The 17,477-nt window shown below is 47.5% G+C and overlaps 3 protein-coding genes across 3 annotated transcripts; all 3 read right to left on the bottom strand.

Moving 5' to 3' along the window:
• Window positions 1–2,325: 2,325 nt before the first annotated feature.
• FSUBG_9341 (uncharacterized protein) lies at window positions 2,326–3,593 on the bottom strand (the record flags this gene model as incomplete). The annotated part of the gene is made up of 4 exons (XM_036687844.1): window positions 2,326–2,469; window positions 2,548–3,046; window positions 3,136–3,195; window positions 3,379–3,593. The coding sequence occupies 4 exons, from the start codon at window positions 3,591–3,593 to the stop codon at window positions 2,326–2,328; spliced, it is 918 nt and encodes a 305-aa protein (XP_036535139.1).
• An 8,014-nt stretch (window positions 3,594–11,607) lies between these two features.
• Window positions 11,608–13,753, bottom strand: FSUBG_9340 (uncharacterized protein; the record flags this gene model as incomplete). The annotated part of the gene is made up of 3 exons (XM_036687843.1): window positions 11,608–12,706; window positions 12,758–13,439; window positions 13,531–13,753. 3 exons carry the CDS (start codon window positions 13,751–13,753, stop codon window positions 11,608–11,610), a joined length of 2,004 nt encoding a protein of 667 aa, XP_036535138.1.
• Window positions 13,754–15,080: 1,327 nt separating this feature from the next.
• FSUBG_9339 (uncharacterized protein) lies at window positions 15,081–16,586 on the bottom strand (the record flags this gene model as incomplete). The annotated part of the gene is made up of 1 exon (XM_036687841.1): window positions 15,081–16,586. The coding sequence occupies one exon, from the start codon at window positions 16,584–16,586 to the stop codon at window positions 15,081–15,083; it is 1,506 nt and encodes a 501-aa protein (XP_036535137.1).
• Window positions 16,587–17,477: the final 891 nt, after the last annotated feature.

The raw sequence follows: 17,477 nt of genomic DNA, 5'->3' as shown, positions 1-17,477 counted from the left end.
AAGGAGACCGACATGTTAAATTATGCGTTAGACATGAGAAGTACTATTTATTGCGTTACCTCTTTCGTAGAGGCTAGAGATTATTATGTTTTGATCACATATCATCACCGTAACCAGCCACACCATCTCTCAGCTGTGAATATTATTGATAAGCAAAAGCATTTCTCCCACTTTTACTTCGAGTCCATCAACTCGACTTTGTGAGACTAACATTCTCAACATGCAGGGTCAAACTGTACTTCGTAACGAGCACTTCACGTATGTACCGCTCATTTCACAGCACATATGAACGACTCTGTTATGTACGGAATCATGTGTCTGAGAGCATGACGCGTGGGCGTCTATTGTAGCTACATCCACAGGTGCATATGACCAGGCGTCCATGTTTACTCAGCAATGATGACCAGACCCCTTGATCCACAGAGGGTATATATCAACATTTATCGTTCGCCTTTTCTAATACAAAGATGTACATAATCCACACTCGGCAAGCTGGAGTTGCTCAGGGTACGTAGTAGTTCAGTCACATCCAAGTGTGATGCGCTGAAAGAGCGAACCTTGAGCAGGTGGCAGATGCAGGCCATATCACAAAGAATGCAATAGGATCTGAGACATGACTGTCCTTTGACGGTGATCTACATATGAGGTGTTACGTACCTGGCCTTGATGCGCTGTCAAAAAGTTTCCCACACGGATGGTAGAGTGATCGACTAGTTTGAGCGATTGAGGCCAATGAGAATGACGGAATCGGAAGTAACTTCGATGTACCAGACTGCAGTAGATGAAACTTGGAATAAGCCACGGGGAAGTGCTGGCATAGGAGTGGTTTTATAGCAGATACCATGTAGAGATGAGGGTCACCAAGGCGCTCAGCTGATTGCATGAACAACAAATGCTCTGGATACTCTCGGTGAGATCTCGTATCATCAGCCAGGCATAGTTTACAGTATGCTTTCTTACCATTCTGCGATTACGCATTGTGATTCGTCTCGCTTTCTCGTCTTCAGCTCGCTTCGATCTGCTGGACTCCCAAGCCTGAGAACGATCAGTTCGGAGAATGTTCCAGCGAGACCTCGAGGTTTGGCGCGCATGACGCACCTTCTACGCCCGTGCCCGCGCCATATATCACAAGAACTGTTCCATGTTACGCAGAAGCTTGACAAATTCCATCGTCCGGGTTGGGGCCGGCTGATTGCATTGGCATTAGTGTTGACATGGCGTGGGGTAGAGAATGAAAATCCGGGGATCAAAGCGTGGAGAAAGAAAGACAGGGGGAACTGGAAGAGACTTTTCATGGTTTGAGGGTCCGCCAAGACAAATTTATATACAGGAAAGGTCAAGGTCAGTGTCATGGAGCAACAAGGAAACAAATGAGTGAAGTAACTGTACCTCATTGGGTCATTCGATTTATTCGTTATTCTATATTATATGTATGTGTATATAAATGCCAGAAGAAGAAGAAAATGTAGACCCGCACGGCTGTTAACCCTCCGTTGGTGACTACAATAGACAGAAACGATCATACATGCTTGTATGGTAATGCTCAAACAGCCCTCGCTGAGTCCACAAGAAAGCCTGCCAATAATAGAAAATGTTTGAATTATACAATTGCCCAGGTAACCGCTCGCCAAATGCCGTTGCTCATGCTAATAATTTCGTAGCGATGCCGTGTGAAGATGTCGTCTCGTGCCTTGCTTACTTTGCCTTGCCTTGCCAGAGCGTGAACACACCCTCATAGTAAATGAATCAATATACAGATAAGAAGAAGAAACGCAAGAAGCCCAGCCTAGCCCAAGCAGCCGTTGTCTTACACCTAACTTGTCGCAGAAACCGGGGCGTTGACCCATGCTCTGCTTCAAATTGGGACTGATGAGCTATCTGTCTGCGGAGAAATGTGTCCAGAACAGATCGATGAGGCAACGGCTTGCCGAGTGTGTAAGATAACCCACAGCCCCATAGAGGGTCTAATAGCAAAAATTATATGGGGGATATAAAAATGGAAAACTAACATGGTAAACTCCATCCCATTCTGAGATTGATAAATGCTGGAGATGCGAAAGAGAGAAACTTTTGAGCGCCAGGAAGACGGTCGGTAGGCACCGTCCCCGAATATGCAATGTGAAAAAGGAAACAATAAATCTCGACAACAAAAACATACCGACCCCTGCACTGCGTGCTGTACTCTGTTCGGTACCGAGTACGAAATGAAGACCAGGAACTTGTTTTCTGAAGGTCCAGCTTGCTCAACTTTCAGCCCCTGTTGCAAGGGCGCTGAATAACCCTGTGAGCTTGATGCAAACCCCGCAAAGCTAGACTTTTGCGATCCTATTTGGGTAGGCCAAACTCGCCGGGGTTCATGGCCGAAGCTCCGGCCGTGAATTGAGTCACCGACCGCCCAGCAGAACACTCGCCATTTAGCTTCGTTTGTGCTACCAGCCCTTCCAAGCCGTCCTCAAGTTCCACAACGTACTGATGTTTGTACAGACTCGTAGGGCAGTAGGTGCCCGCCCATGGCTAGAGAGCTGAGCGCACCAATCATCTACTGACCATGGGTGTCACCAGCTCAATGCTTCTGGGCCGAGAGTAGGTGCTGGGATGACGAGAAGGGAGTGGCCGATCCATGCCGCCTGATGTTGCCTCGTAGTTGTATCCACTACCTCCAGCGCCATAGTAACCCCCGTCATATGTCGATGAAAGATACGGGGCAGAGGGCCGGCTGTACGAGCTATATGGGCTGGTTGCTGCACTGCGGCTAAAGGGCCACAGGTTGTTGGAGCTGCCTGTAGGCGACGGAGGGCTCGGAGGCCGGACATTTAGAGAACGGAGAGCAGAAATGGCCGAAGTGTGTTGGAAATTCGGTGCTCCGGTTCCCGGAGTGGCGGGTGGAGAACTCAAAATCATGGAGCTGGGCCGTGAAGGAGATGCTCGAGGGATGATGTCTTTGGGCTCCGAGTTTCCCGCAGAATGGAATGGATAGTTTGAGGACGCGTAATGACGGACCGAAGAGCTGGGCTGTGACGATGCGGTTTGATCAACTCTACGGCAGCTGCAGTGTATTATTAGCATCATTCTGGACCACTATGGTTCAAGCAGGCAGGCAGGGCAAGGTCCACCACCCAAGGAAATAGAACTTACTTGTCGGAGCAGTAAAGAAACATGTCGTCATGAGGGATGAATTGCTTTTCGCACGTCATACTAACAACCATGTTAGCAAAACTCTCACTCATCCATATGAATTGGTGAGGCGCCATGGTTGAAACGGTAGTTCTGTTGTATTTTTTTGGACGTGACAGAGCTGCCAGTGGACCAGAAGCAAAGAAGCCCCATGATGCTCATGGAAAAGCATTTAGAAACACTATGGGGTAACGTGAGACCTACCAAAATTGTGGGAAACTCTCCCTTTCATCTTCCCAAGACTCTGTCCATTCCCGTTCACGGTCGCGCTGACTGCGTCCGAGTTTTTGTGGTGTATGTCTTCGTGTCATGACGGGCCTCTTGTACTTCGCAGGATCGGTTGCGGTAACTGCTTTTCGCACGTCGGTCGCAGAGGAATTGGGCAGACCGTGGCCCGACTTTTTCCGACTGTGATGCATCGCGTATAATTGAACAAACAAAATATGAAGGGATAAGGATGAAGGGCTTGGTTAAGAAAAAAAATAATCCTCAAAAGATCCTGAGAGAAGGGGGGGCAGGTGATATGATATGAGTACAGCACCAGTACAGCCTTCACCGTATGTACTTGGTACCACTGTAAATCAGTGGAGAGTGTAGATATTTAGGGCAGTTGGGGCTGCTGCGGTCAGGTTGAGAAACGCCCTTTCAGTGTGGTTCGACTGCGGGGGGGTCTTATCGAGGCACTAGGCTCCAAAGATCCCCTTAACCTTACTCCTTGATTCGATCAACAAGGGGTAGAAAAAAGGGAAAAGGTTGCAAAATTTTCCCTTGAGCTTGACCGCGTCTGGAGATATTCCAGAATTGTGTGATAGCAGGGTGCAACAAAGTGGCAAATTGTGGTCGAAACGCGCATGGGCATGTGCAAGGACGACAGGGCGATAAATTCCCCAAGTGCCTAGTAGTGTTGTAGATGGAGACGAACAATAGTTGAACAATCTGAGACTAACTGACTCAAAGTAGGGCAGAGTTTCCTAAATGCAAAGAATATCCGGTGTAGGTGAAAGACGAATAGATCGGCATCAGCTTTCTTTTCTTCTCTTTTCAAGATCAAGTTGGGGAAGTCTGGGCAATTCAGATCTCCATGAGACGAAAATTTCCTCCTCGATAATTCGTTACCGCCTAGGAACCGGAATGTTGACGAAAGATCCGCCGCGTGGGGTGGTTACCGTGCTGTAATTTGTTCGGTCACGGAAGAAGGCGGTATGTATAAATCGGATGTCGGTTCGTGAAGCCCAACAACAGGAACCAGGCGTGTAAGTGTCGTGTAAGCCAAATTTAGCCGGATTGATAGCCAGTAGTTGATGGACAGTTGAGAAAGAGCCGCTTTATTAGCGTCTATCGCTGAGTTTGTTCGTAGCGGAGCTCGAAGACACGTAGAAGAGTGACAAGGTGGGTATAACTGGCTAGGTGAATCCGAGAGACAGCTTGTAGTCTCGATGGAACAGACGGGACGTTGGTTTCTTTCAGGTGGGCGAGGTCGGGGCACACGATGCTAATAAATAAGGGACAGAGTTGGAGACACCTGGTGACTCGGGCCTTGGTTGTCGTGATTGATTGAATGTATGAGTGAGCGAGGAGCCGAAAGCGGAGATCCAACGCCCGCAATAAGTCAGCCAATAACCCGCCGCAATCGACCCTGAGAGCTACGGCTATCGGATTGCGCGACAGCTGGGATAATACAGAGTAGAAACTACTAAGCAATCCCTAGGTATGGAGACGTATGCGTCAGTCGCGAGACAGACGCAATGCGTGCGTATTCAGTAAACAGGTCGGAGTATGTACCGTCTGTCTCAGGCGGACTGATATGATGTCTGCAGACGTCGTCACACTTTCAGCAAACGTGATGTATGCCCGGAAACAACAATTAATGAGGGAGGAGGGAATGAACGCTTAGTATTGTCTGTAGATTGAATGATGGATGCTGACCAGCCTTCTCACAGTCAAGTTGGTGAGATTTTGGATACCAGTGGAAGGCTCAGATTCAACAAATGATGTTGGGGTTGCCACGGACCAACTCAGCTATCTCTGGGGAAGAGGGCTCTCTTGTATGCGATCACTTTGCTTACCTAGGTGCCTCAGTGGTTAGATGAGGTAGATAAACACCTAGCCACCAGCAATGATGGGGGAATGGCAATAGGGTTGCATTATCAGGTGCGAACCAGGGACTTGTCAATGTGCATTGGCAATATAGGTCATCGTAGCGCATCTAGCGCAAGAACGGCACATGATAGCCTTCGTGACAAAATCAATCAGCCATATCTCGTCATCACTATCGAAAGCCATGCCGCACCCCAATTAGGAAGGCTCTGCTTGTCTCAATCAACGCTTTTTTGCATTGCGAATGGGCGAGTGCCAGACACGCATCTATCTGTTCAAACACTTCTGGGTGAGAGTAAAGCCAGCTGGTGTACCTACCATAGGGAGATTTTGGACATCTGTTAAATGGAGGAAAGACTGTCTAAATTATTTTATTACCCTGAATATCCTGGTATATGAGGCTAATATGATATTATTGACCGAAAATAACCACGACAGTCTTTTCTGTCTACTAACTGATGTCCAAAAACACCCCTCTCCTTACGGAGTGGTACCTGCCACCTAGGAGATATCTTTAAGCGGGCGGGGGGCGTCTGCGTTAGTAGATAGAAAAGTACTCGTTATCTTCCATTGGGATCCTTCCAAAGGGTCTTTTTTAAGGGTTCAAAAAAAAGAAAACAAAAAGTGGATTTGCTCGCGGAAAGTTGAGAGCAATTCAGAGCTCGCTTTGATTGTCATCGTGTCTCGGCTGTTAGGATGGGGGGCCAGGTGACGATGGCACACCATGCTATGGCACAATCGGTAATGATACTATATACAAACCTCACAATATGGCAAAGTGTCTAAATAAAACAGTCCAAGGTGACCAAGTCTGGATTGAATCTAACTGGGGTGAGTACTTACCTAGGTAGGTTTTCTTGCCTGAGCGAGTTGAACTGAGGAAACTGGCCCAGGATGGTAGGCCCCTAAGATAGTACCTTGCCCACTAAGGTAGCCTACCAGGAAGGTACCTAAATTTCCAGGTCACCGTCCACATCGTAATAGGTAGCGGAGGGAATGATGATAAATCTGCCCCTGGATTGAGGTGCAGAAAAGACAGGAGCAGACGCGAGAGATGGTATGATATAACTGGAGGCAAATATGTATGTTCTAAAGCTGTGAAAATATTTCTGTCATCCAAGATTGAAGTTCCAATGAAGGATCTAGGGGATTGTGCGCCCATGAATTGCTGCTGGACTACTGCAGCTTCAGGCACCAGCCACAAAGCCCACAATAGGTCCCAATGGAAGCTCCAAGGTAGGTGCCTACCTACCTTAGGTAGGTAGTATGAAACTTATTAGCTTGTCCTGTCCACCGTACAAAGCACGTTTTGCCTTCTTGATATGTGTGTTGTTGGACTCTGGACGTAATTGCATCGTAACGCTCCATTAATTACGCAACAGAAGTCACTCTGGTTCCTGGCATACCGCTAATCCAGTTTTCTGGCGCCCACCCTAAATGACGTTCTTTCCTAAGTGATTCTCCCGAAAGCTTCGCGGGCCGGCACATCTTGTATGTGCGGGAAGAAGAAGGCCGCTAAGCCAAGGAGGGGCGCAAGTTCTAGCTGCCCTGATGACGTGCATCCCTTCACACCCAATGGGTGGTACACGCGTGGGAAAAGTCCCGAGAAAGAGGCAGAAGGTATTGATAAGACTGCCTATCCGATGGCCCATGTGGTGCTTCTGGGGTGAAACTTGAATGAATGTGTGGCAGTCGTCGATCTACAGTATGGTCCTCGCATGCATGTTAACCTGGTGAAGATTTGACACAACAGTGGAGATTACGTAGTTCATTATGCCCATGGCTGCCATGATGAGTATCCCAACCTATGTGGTCGAATCTGCCCGAGGTTTTCAAGGTGTCTGACGGTATTACTGGATAGGAGCACCATCGTTAGATTCGCACTAGTCCACCGCTTCAAGCTTCTGTCTTGTCTATGCCAAGAACTCCACTAACCGAACACAAACTCAGCTTCTAGGAGGACCTACCTAAATGAAAGTTCACGAGCCTGTGTCGATTTTGTCGATTCGCTCTACATAATCACGCATTGAAACAAGCGCATATATGTAGCATCAAGTCGATGAGACAACCCTGTTATGCTATGCTGCATTCTCGGAATATTGCATAGAGCCCCACCGCGATGGACAGACATTGAAGTTACAATTCATCAGCTTCCCCTCTTCATGGTCTCTCGCAAGGGTCTTGACTCTTGTCATTGCCTCCGCCTCTTGACCATCCGCTATCGGCTGATCGCGGGGCCTCAGCAGTGCTGCCCTTATCCGCTCTCTGAGTGAACGGTTCGCCAGTTTGGTAAAGCGCCTAATCGTATGAAGCTGTTTCCCCGGTATGGAGGAATTAGTCTGCGGGGTCCGGTCTATGGACGCCGCATCTAGAGGCTCTATCTGGGGGTTGATGTGATACTAAGCTGAGTCAGTTTGTGGGCCTATATCAGACTAATATTCCTGTGAATTATTACGCAGGTTGACAGTTCGATCGAACTCGGCCCCGAGACTACTGCTTCGTTGCATTGGATACAATCGAGTATCTCGATGCGTAAATGGCTTTTTGGCACACTGCATCTTTGACCGCTGGGCAAGCAGAGAGGCGCCTACTCTAGCGTGAGAAGCCGCGTGGGATGTGGGGAGCTTCAATGCCAGCATGTCTGGGCTCCATTGACCTCACATCGTGTGTTTCGTCTTGGCCCAGAAACTGGTTCCGTTGGCCGGCTCCTGTTGATAACTCCCGCTAATCCTGGGCTTGTGACTCCAATTGCATGATAGGGAGGGTTGGATGCAACGGTCCTGTCAAAATGAGGCCCATCAGTGCTAGATCTCTATGAACCCTGATTGTGATGCCCAGTCAAAATCTGGACACAGTTTGAATGTTGCAGACAAAATAATGCATTCACAGCTGTCACTGATAACGATGAGAACAGGGAACCTTTCATGGGCCGTCAGGGTCGTATTTGATGTTCATTAGGGTTCAAGTGTACCATGACATGCCAATTAGCTCGTTTGTTTGGTACTTCTCACCTTTGAGGCAGGTATTTTTCGCTTCCCTTGCATCAGACTTCCATTGCATTTCATATACGGAGGAAGGACCCGCCTTTTTCCACCTTCAAGTTCAAGAGTCTCCACTTGAGGCTCACCAACAGCCCACGACGCTTCGGTCTTGTGGAGTCGCTTTATTATCAGCAGGCCCTTTCATCGCAACTGTATCAAAGCCAATAGATACACCACGAAGCAAGGAGATAGGTGATTTCTTTTCTTCCTCTTCTGTATTCTTACTTTTACGGGGTTCTCCAACAAAGCTGCTGCTTCACCAGGACAGATTCATTGTGCCCAATCCAGAGCGGTTTATCAAAGGCCCATGATCCCAGTCACGGTTTGATCGCATCATTTGGACACACGGGCCAATCGTTCTCGCACACTGGTTCAAGCTCAGTCGGATAGTTTCGGCACAAACGGGATGGTCCAGTATGGATAGGTTAGTCGTGAAGAAGGAATCAAATCTTCTTCAGCCAACGATCGTATATACATAGTATATCACCATTTGTGTCAGAAGCGCAGCCATGCACCCTGAGCCGCCGACAAAGGGGACTGGAGAAAGGCTCGGATTTGGTGCCTCTTATCAGTACTCTCTCGAGGTAATGTTGTGTAAGGCCAGGTATCGGGTAAGTGTTCAAGCATCAGATATGATGCTATGGCTCGGGCTTTTATCGGTATCATCCGAGACTTTGTTCAAGGTGTATACGACAATTCGAGGGTTTAGCAATACCGTAGACAATTGACCGCTCTCAGTCAGCTGTATTTAAGGCGTGGTCAGCGGAAGTGCACCGGATGTGCAGTTAATCTAAGCGTGCCAGTGTATGAATGATGTCCGGAGGGTTTATTATCGTGTGATCATGGCATGGATGTTAGTGATGATGTATTAAAATTGATATGACTTCCTGCCAACTAGTGATCTATTTGACACGGATAATCCAACCACAGCAAGATCTTCTGGTGTCGCAGCGTGCCAAGGTTATCTCCTTTCATTGGTAATGGTTTAACAGTCCCCGGTCAGGGTATTGTCCCCATTCAACCACGCTCATACACAACTTTTATGACGAGCCTACAGCTACCTATCGACCGTATGTATTTGGACCACATTACTTGCCTATTTCTTACCTATCATTGTCTCCCCTCACGAGTGAATTCATGATGGGGGTGAAGCTGTTTAGGGTAGCCTAATTGTTGATCCTTCGAACCATGTGCCTGATAACTAACTTTTGTGTCTACGCCATCCCACTAAACTACCCCACACTGGCGATCAAGGGGACCAAAAGTTGAGCACGCGCAGGAAGACCTCAAAAGAACTAGCCAATAGATATGACTTCGGCATAGTTCTCCAGCCCTTCCCTTTATCGATGACGGGAATGGGTGGGCTGCTATCGTGGGGGAACTGTGCACCCTTAGTCCAGTTCTTCAATGTAGATCACAACCTATCATCACTTCGGTGCACAACCGAAGCGTGAGCCCCCATGTTATCAAATGGCGAGATTTGGTACTTCGCTGATGTAAATATATGAGTCGGTATATTATGGCAATATTAACTCATCACGTCACGTCACACAATAGCCTGGTTTGGTCACTCACTATACGTAGGCTCAAAGCTTCGGCGGCCCGAAGACAAAATCTAATACATGATCATTGTGCAGTTAAGTGTTTTTACCATGGTATCATTTAATGCACCAGAGAGCAATGATATCACGCAACCAGATAGGTTGGTCGACGGCGAATTGTGCTAATCCTCAAAACGGCGGCACACCATACTACCTAGAATATAGAAGTATGAGTGAGACCTGAGAGAATAGTGATGGTTTGCTATCCCTATTTAGCCAAGGGATTCAACTCCGCTTTTAGTTTGCGGGTTTGTCAGTTGAGCCTCCCTTTTCCAAATACAATCTGTAAGACGGGAACTAGGTAATAAACCAGCATAGCCTCTCTTTTCGAGACAAATGCAGCAAAAGTTGGAAGCTTCGAGTTCTCGTCCAGTGTTTCCATTCAAGGGTTAAGCCATCGAGAGACAATCCCCACAGTCCAGCCACGATGAAATGAATGAGACGTAGAGAACCCAATCTTGCGAATGTCAAGCAGACTGCCACCGCTGGGTGGACTCATCATTGCACCATCTGCCATGATGTGATAGGATCGGCTGAGACCTCGAGAAGACATGGCAGCTGTGACTGTTAATGAAGCGGTGAATGAAGATTAGGCAGCCAAGATAGTTGGCTTTCTGATTGTACATGGCCTCCCATTTCACATAAACACGCCACGGCTCACTTGTTACTCTCAGATTCTCAGATTCTCATATTCTCCCCTCTCAGCTAAGTGACTTCGTGCCTGGAGTAGCAATCGTTGGTAAGTCTTATACGATCCCGTTGTGGTAGCATAGATGCCGAATCCCGTTGATGAAGTATTACGAATCTATAAAGACAAGCGGGTTACAGAAGATCATCAATCTTGACATGACCGCCTTACTCATGAAGGGCTCAACGACTTGGTGGGAGAATAAAACTGTGCAGACATACGGTTACTAGATAACGATGTCAGGGCCCCTTTCCACCGATATTAAGTAATCCGCCATAAACCGAATCAAACTCCGTGGTTGAGTGCGCTTTTGCAAAGGTTAAAGGATTACCCCAAGCTACCTTACCGTCAGCACAAAAACGAGACATTCACATCAGAGTCAACAACTAAGACATCGAGGTCGAATTGTATGATGGGAAAAAACCTATATTCTGATAATAGACTCATCTTGCCTCCATTTCTTCTTAAAAAAGAAGTTCCCAGGTGTTACTAAACTGTATTATCTTCTGCTTGTGTTTTTCCCATTGCGTTATCCTGCGGCCTGATCAAAACTATCACTCAGTTGGATCTCAGTGTTCAGGGCAGTAGCTATACAATCTGATGAGACCAAATTTCAATGCTATTATATATATACTACATATTGGCACATTATATAGTGCCTTATATTATCTATTATTGAGAACAAACACCTTCTTTTATTGTATTAATTTTGGCCATGCATGAACTAAAGCTTCCATATTACTATATAAGCATTTAACTTTTGAACGAAAACAGGTTATTATTTAAGAAGACAATTAATTTATTTATGGCCTATGAGGGAGTGAATATGACCCTGGAATGACGAAGTTGGTGTACCATCAAATATCCCGCTTGCTTGGTTATGCTGTTCGCTCCCAATACTCCTAACCCCTGCTTTCGTAATCCGACATTAAGAAAATCCTATACATCCAGCCTATGTCCTCGGCAAAAGGGGAGTTTTTGTTATTTTCTCTCTAAGAAATACCAGTCATGGATGATAATACGTCTGGTGGACTGGTTGTCCAGGTACGTACGAAGTGCGACGCTCTGCTGCAAGTTCTTGCGGCGCACCGGGTGGAAAATACTCTGGCCCATTCTTCGATGAGTTAGAAACCATCGTACCGTCGTAGTATGGAGGACTTCCGGGGGAATGGCCTTGGCCCGGGATCTGCATCATGCTCACCTGGGGAACCCATAGATTTCCGTTTGCATCATATTTGGGTTCAACCGCCGAAACCGGCTCTGTACGTGGTGAAACGTAAGATGAGTCTTCGGGGTGCCCAGATGGCAGTTCCACTGGCGGTCCTGAATGTGACTGGGCAAGCTGCGGGCCCGTATAGCCCACAGGGCTTGAAGGGGTGAAGCTCGATGACTGTGGACTCCAAGGGCTAGGGGACGGTTGGTTCGAGGCGAAAGATGGATGTTGGGGATGATGGTAGTCGTAGGACTGAGTCATCGGCTGCTGTGATCCGACACTTTCTCGCCGACGTCGATGCTTTCGGACGAGGCAGAAACATGTCACGAGCACGGCAATAAGAGCTACAGCTCCGCCAGCTGCGATACCTGCAATCGCACCAGTCGATAACGTCGCTCCACTTTCATGATCTCCAGTCTCAGTAGGGCCAGACACATCTCGGGTTGCAGTCCTTGATCCTGCCGATGCCGTCCGCGTCATGAGGGCTTTCAGATCTTGGTGGTCGAAGCCATCGGCTGGTGCTGTCTTGGTCGCTCCGCCGTTAGGATTTCCTCCCACAACTGAAATGATGTCAGTGGGGACGGCATATTTAGTCAACTCGGGATCGTAAAGCATCCAGGGCGACTTGTCCTTGTTTTGTCGTCCCAGGGACATGTCGTGTAAACCCCATTGGTCCGGAACATCGCAGTCATTTGTCAGGGGGAAGAAACCACCATGAATCAACATCTGTGCCTCGTTCACCACGTTGCAGGTGAAACTGTGGTGAGGGTAATCCCCAGTTCCGTTTCCTTCGGGATACATTTTGATCCATGTGAAGGTAGGGAGTGTCAGGATATAAATGTCATCAAATCCAGAACTTCCCAGCTCTTCACCAGCTCCTCCATATAAATAACTGAGCATGGTCAGTATATGATGGCACTTAAGTTGATGATAATACACTCACATATTGTAAGAAGACTGGTCCTTGGTCCACGTAGCGCCTGCGCAAAATCGTCGACGTGATTCTGGGATATCGCCCGTTGCATTTTGGAAATAGCTTTTACCGCTCAGAACATCATAGAGAATAATCTGATCCATTGGTTGACCTTCCCAACCACCATCTCCGGCGGCTCTGATTCCGCCAAAGTAAACAAGCATACCACCATCTCCGGCAGGGATATGAACCATCACACCCTCGGCGCGGCCAATATCGTCAGGTCCAGTGTCGTTGGACCAGCTGTTCGTGTCCATCTCATATCGCAGTAGGTATGATGTCGGTATCTGGGGAGCGTCACCCCAATCCGCATCGGTCGCATTATTCATCCATCCGCCATAGTAGTAGGCCTCTCCGCGATCCGGAATGGACAAACCAGCTCCATAACTGAGCCCGACAACATCGTCTGTTCTAGAGACTCCCATGTTGTCCCACTCATCATTTATGATATCGTAAGCATAAAGGTCGAAGTCCCACGGGGTCACGCCATTGAATTCGCCGCCAAAGAGATAAATCTTCTTGTTGATAGTATCAGGCCAAAAGATTCCACCACTTACATCGGGAACCGTGGAGTTCTTGCTCAGGTTCGCGTATGGTTGGGGCATACCTGAACTGGCTACGTTGCTGAGATCATGGTAAATAAAGTAGGGATCTATAGGAGTCTTGGTCAATACGCAGCCGGCGAGATTACTTCGACGAAATCTCGCCACTCGAATGTGGGAGATTGAGTAGGGTTCGCATACTGGAGAAGTTTTGTGGTGTTCCAGAACTACCATCATAGGTGACCAATCCTCCGCCAATGTAAAGTTTGTCGTCAACCACAGCACTCTGATGACCCCATCTTCGACAAAAATTCGATATGGGATCTCGTTGTTGCACTGTGAGGTTGACGCAAAAGAACAATAAGAATAGAAGGACCAAGCCCTGGCGAATTTGGCTGGCTGGAGAGATTGAGATCCACATCATGGCTGCCACCTTGATGCTACATTTACTCACTCTCTCCCGGCCTGTTGGTTGATCACGAACCGCGAGGAACGAAGAGGTATTGGGACCTGGGCAATCGTCGTCAAGAAGTAGAGCAAACGCGGAGATGATGAAGAGGAAGGGAAAAGTCGGCAACCCCAGTGCTAACTGCTAAGTCTCGTCTCGTTTCGGCTGTTCCGAGCAGTCTAAGGCAGACAACACTTGCTGATCATGAGCAAGGGGCCTGGCCGGATCCAACGGGGGCCAGAAATACAATGGCTGGTGAAGGCTGTACAGGGCAGCGAAACCAATCTCGTGTTTTTCTTTCCACTGCCAAATAAGCGTAACGGCAGATGAGGGTGGCTGAGACGATATCCGGGGCTGACCTTTGTTGCGAGGTCTAGACTTTTCAGGTCGACGCCTCAAACGCATCCACAGCGTCAAGGACAGCCCAAGTAGCGGGTTATCCATGCGGGAGCAAGGTTCTCGGACACCATTCAGAGCACAGAACTCTGTTCCTGCTGGCCAGCTGGTCTTGGGTGGTGAGACGACGGATGCTGGTAGTAGGGGCGGGCGTTGCTAGCACAGCCAGCGCGAATCATGATTCGCACGAACCAAGGAGCTGGATGCAGCTAGAGAAGTCAAAACGATAGGAATATCCAGTTGTGCTACGGGCTTGCATTTCAGCTCAGATGCAGACCCGGAACACACTGTTAAGGAGGCGGAGGGTTCCTAGGGCTGAACAGGGTGGCACCCACTAACCATTTTGCCAGAGCTCGTCACTTTGTTTCGAATCTTTTCCGTAGGTACTCATTACGGATTATCAAGGACATACCAAACTTGAAGATGAGTCCTATTCCTGCGGGGCTAATCTGGGCTGATAATATGTAACTATGCATACAAATTTCCCTTAGTGCACCTGCATTCTATTACTGTAGAATGGAGGAAAGGAGACCTTCAGCTCGGTAGTCAATTCGCGGTTCCACTGGTGATCCCTTGTCTCACCCTTCCACTCACCGGGAACCATCTTTCAGGACGAGGCACAAGCCGCCGTCCAAGTGGAGCTTACGGTCCTACACGGATTTTGCCATCCAACCGTTTCTTTCATGAAGCGATAGAGACTTGAGATCAGGGAATAAAAAGGCCAAGAGCAAATTCAATGCCTTTCTTGATAATTAACGCTCACATTATCCGTATCCGTAGATCATCACACAATTTAAATAAAGTTTTCATGCAGCTGTCAGTTGTACCTCCCTCAGGGGTCTAATTTGCCGTATAGGTACCTAGGTACTAAGGCAAATAATATACCTAGGTAGGTATGTAAGTGCCTCTAAGGTGGACAATACTGATTCTTGTCTTTCTCTTCGCACACATCGCCAGCCAGACTGGGATCTGTTAGAACTGCATCATGGCTCTGTGCCACAACTGAACTGTCGGCTATGCTCTTTGCAGACTTAAAAGCCTCGCTTAGAATTGCCTCTAGTTGACGTTTCCTATCTTTCGAATCGCTGCGGCGGGCTAGTCTCTGAATTATCGCTGCTGATGTCCGTCGTTCTTGATTAAGCCACTCGACCATGCCCAAATGACCAATCAGGATGATGGAGACTCGATAAGCCTCGAATGCTGTCTCCTGTTTACGCCCATGTAGACAAGTATTGATAAGAGACAGAGCGGAATGGTTATGAGTCCTGCTGCGATCAAGTAATAGATCTAGGAGTTCCTGCCGCCCATACAGGTCAAGGCCGTCGGGTTGCAAAACACTGTTGAAGTGAAATTGGTAGGTTTCGAGGCAGTGGAGGATGTCCATTGACCCTTGGTAACTGTCGGTCCAGTAACCAGCTTGAAGACCAAGTTGAAAGTATCTCTTGGAGGCTGTGGGCTTGCAGATTTCTGCTGAGAGTCTCAATCCAAGCCCACATAAAGGGCCTCCCAGGTGATCTCCCCTAGCTGTCAATCGTTGACCAAGATTACCGAGGAACACCAAAACATCATGCTTATTCTGTAGAGTGTCTTGCTTCAAGAAGCCCTCACACGTATTGCGAAGATCTGAAGATAAATCCTCTGTCGATTTTTCTTGGCCCGGGCTTTTGAGTTGGTGAAATGAGATGGCGTTGGTTTCAACTGACAAGTATTGTGATACTAGCCTACGGAGGTTAGTGAGTGAGTCTTGCTCCCTCAGCGCTGCTGACAGCTGAGCTGAATGAGCCGGAGAGATAGCTCGGTAATGCCCAGACCATGACAATTGCGCCCGCGATTGAAGCCAGCGCAAGAGTGATGAATCGTCCTCCAAAGCCTGTTTTGGAATGCCGTTGTTTGAGCTGACGAGGTGGAGTTTGTTGGGCTCTCTCTCCGCAGTCGCATTGTTGGCAGATCCTTGTTGTTTCTTTGGGGAGTCGATCAGTGGAGCTGGTGTTGGGGCCTGGAGAGCTGCAGAGAAAATGTCATGGCTTCCAAGTCGCCGACAGCTAGATGGTTCCGAGAGTATTTCAGAAGCCTTTATCCGTGACCAGGTGAGAGAAGCTTCCATTCGATTAAGCTTCCATCGAACATCATCTCGTTTACTATCTCGAGACCATCTCCTGAGTGCCCGCTCTTCGTCTTCTTCTGAAGATAGTCGGACGTGTTTGCTGAACATATCGTCTAGATCAAGAAGGAGGTCGTTGATCCGAAAGTATTCGTGTTCTTCAGGTAGCTTGGGAGTTTCAGGCCACCTGTTAACAATATAGTATGTCTCTCCCCACCTCGTTTCCCTTTTCAAAAACATCTTGCTCTTTGTCCTTCCAGCATCAAGCGCCTTCCCAGCATCAAGCGCGGTAGAGGCTGCTCGGCGTTGCATTTTGACAAGGTATCAGAGTCCAACAAAGATGCGACTAAGATGGGTTCTAAGGTACCTTAGCTCGTTATCGAAGGCGGAACGATTGTGAGCTGCTGTGCGCGACTTGAGGTGGAAATTGATGCAAGAGAGAGAGATGGCGATTTATCTTTTCAGCAAGAAGGGCGATGTTTTCAATGTCCCTGCGACGTAATCCTACGTCCCCCGCAAAGTGAGAAGGACCCCTGCTGTTAACGGCCCGGGCTTTATTTTAGTGCCGGTTGACTAGGGGAGCTTGTAGAGGAGAAACTTCAGGACCTCGATCCTGAATGAACCTCGATCCTGAATGAAAAAAAAAAAAGACTTGTAACTTGGCACAAGTTTCTTTTTTGCTAAGTTTATTTTAACACCTTATGTCAATCTCTGATAGTTTCTTGCTCCCTGAGAATTAGACATTCTTTAACTTGCGGAGTAGATGTAGCACCTTAAAACTGCCTTCCTTAATTACTTTTAAAGAACTCTTCTATATATTTTAATACTAACTTAACTTTATTAGAATATTCTTAAGGTAAGTATATACTATTTATTATATTTCCTAAGAATAAATCTTAAGATTACTTTATCTTTTGTTATAGTATATAATAACTATTTAAAACACTGATTTTATTTTATTAACTTCACACCCTGTCTGTTGCTAGATTGGCATTTCAGTGCTCAGTACGGAGCAGTAGATTTTAATTTTTAATTTTAAATAAGATCCTAGTAAGCCTAAGAAAGCTTACAGTTCTTACCATACTTGATAATCTTTTCCCCTTTAACATATCTAACTGGGCAAAAGGCATCTACGGGTATCTGCTGCATGACGCAGTTGGTTCATAAAACGAGCAACTCTCGGTGCGGACTATAGTAAACAAT

This window comes from Fusarium subglutinans (assembly GCF_013396075.1).
Source record: "Fusarium subglutinans strain NRRL 66333 chromosome Unknown NRRL66333_c0000143, whole genome shotgun sequence".
NCBI classification, from domain to species: Eukaryota; Fungi; Ascomycota; class Sordariomycetes; order Hypocreales; family Nectriaceae; genus Fusarium; species Fusarium subglutinans.
This window is presented reverse-complemented; position numbering and strand designations above follow the sequence as displayed.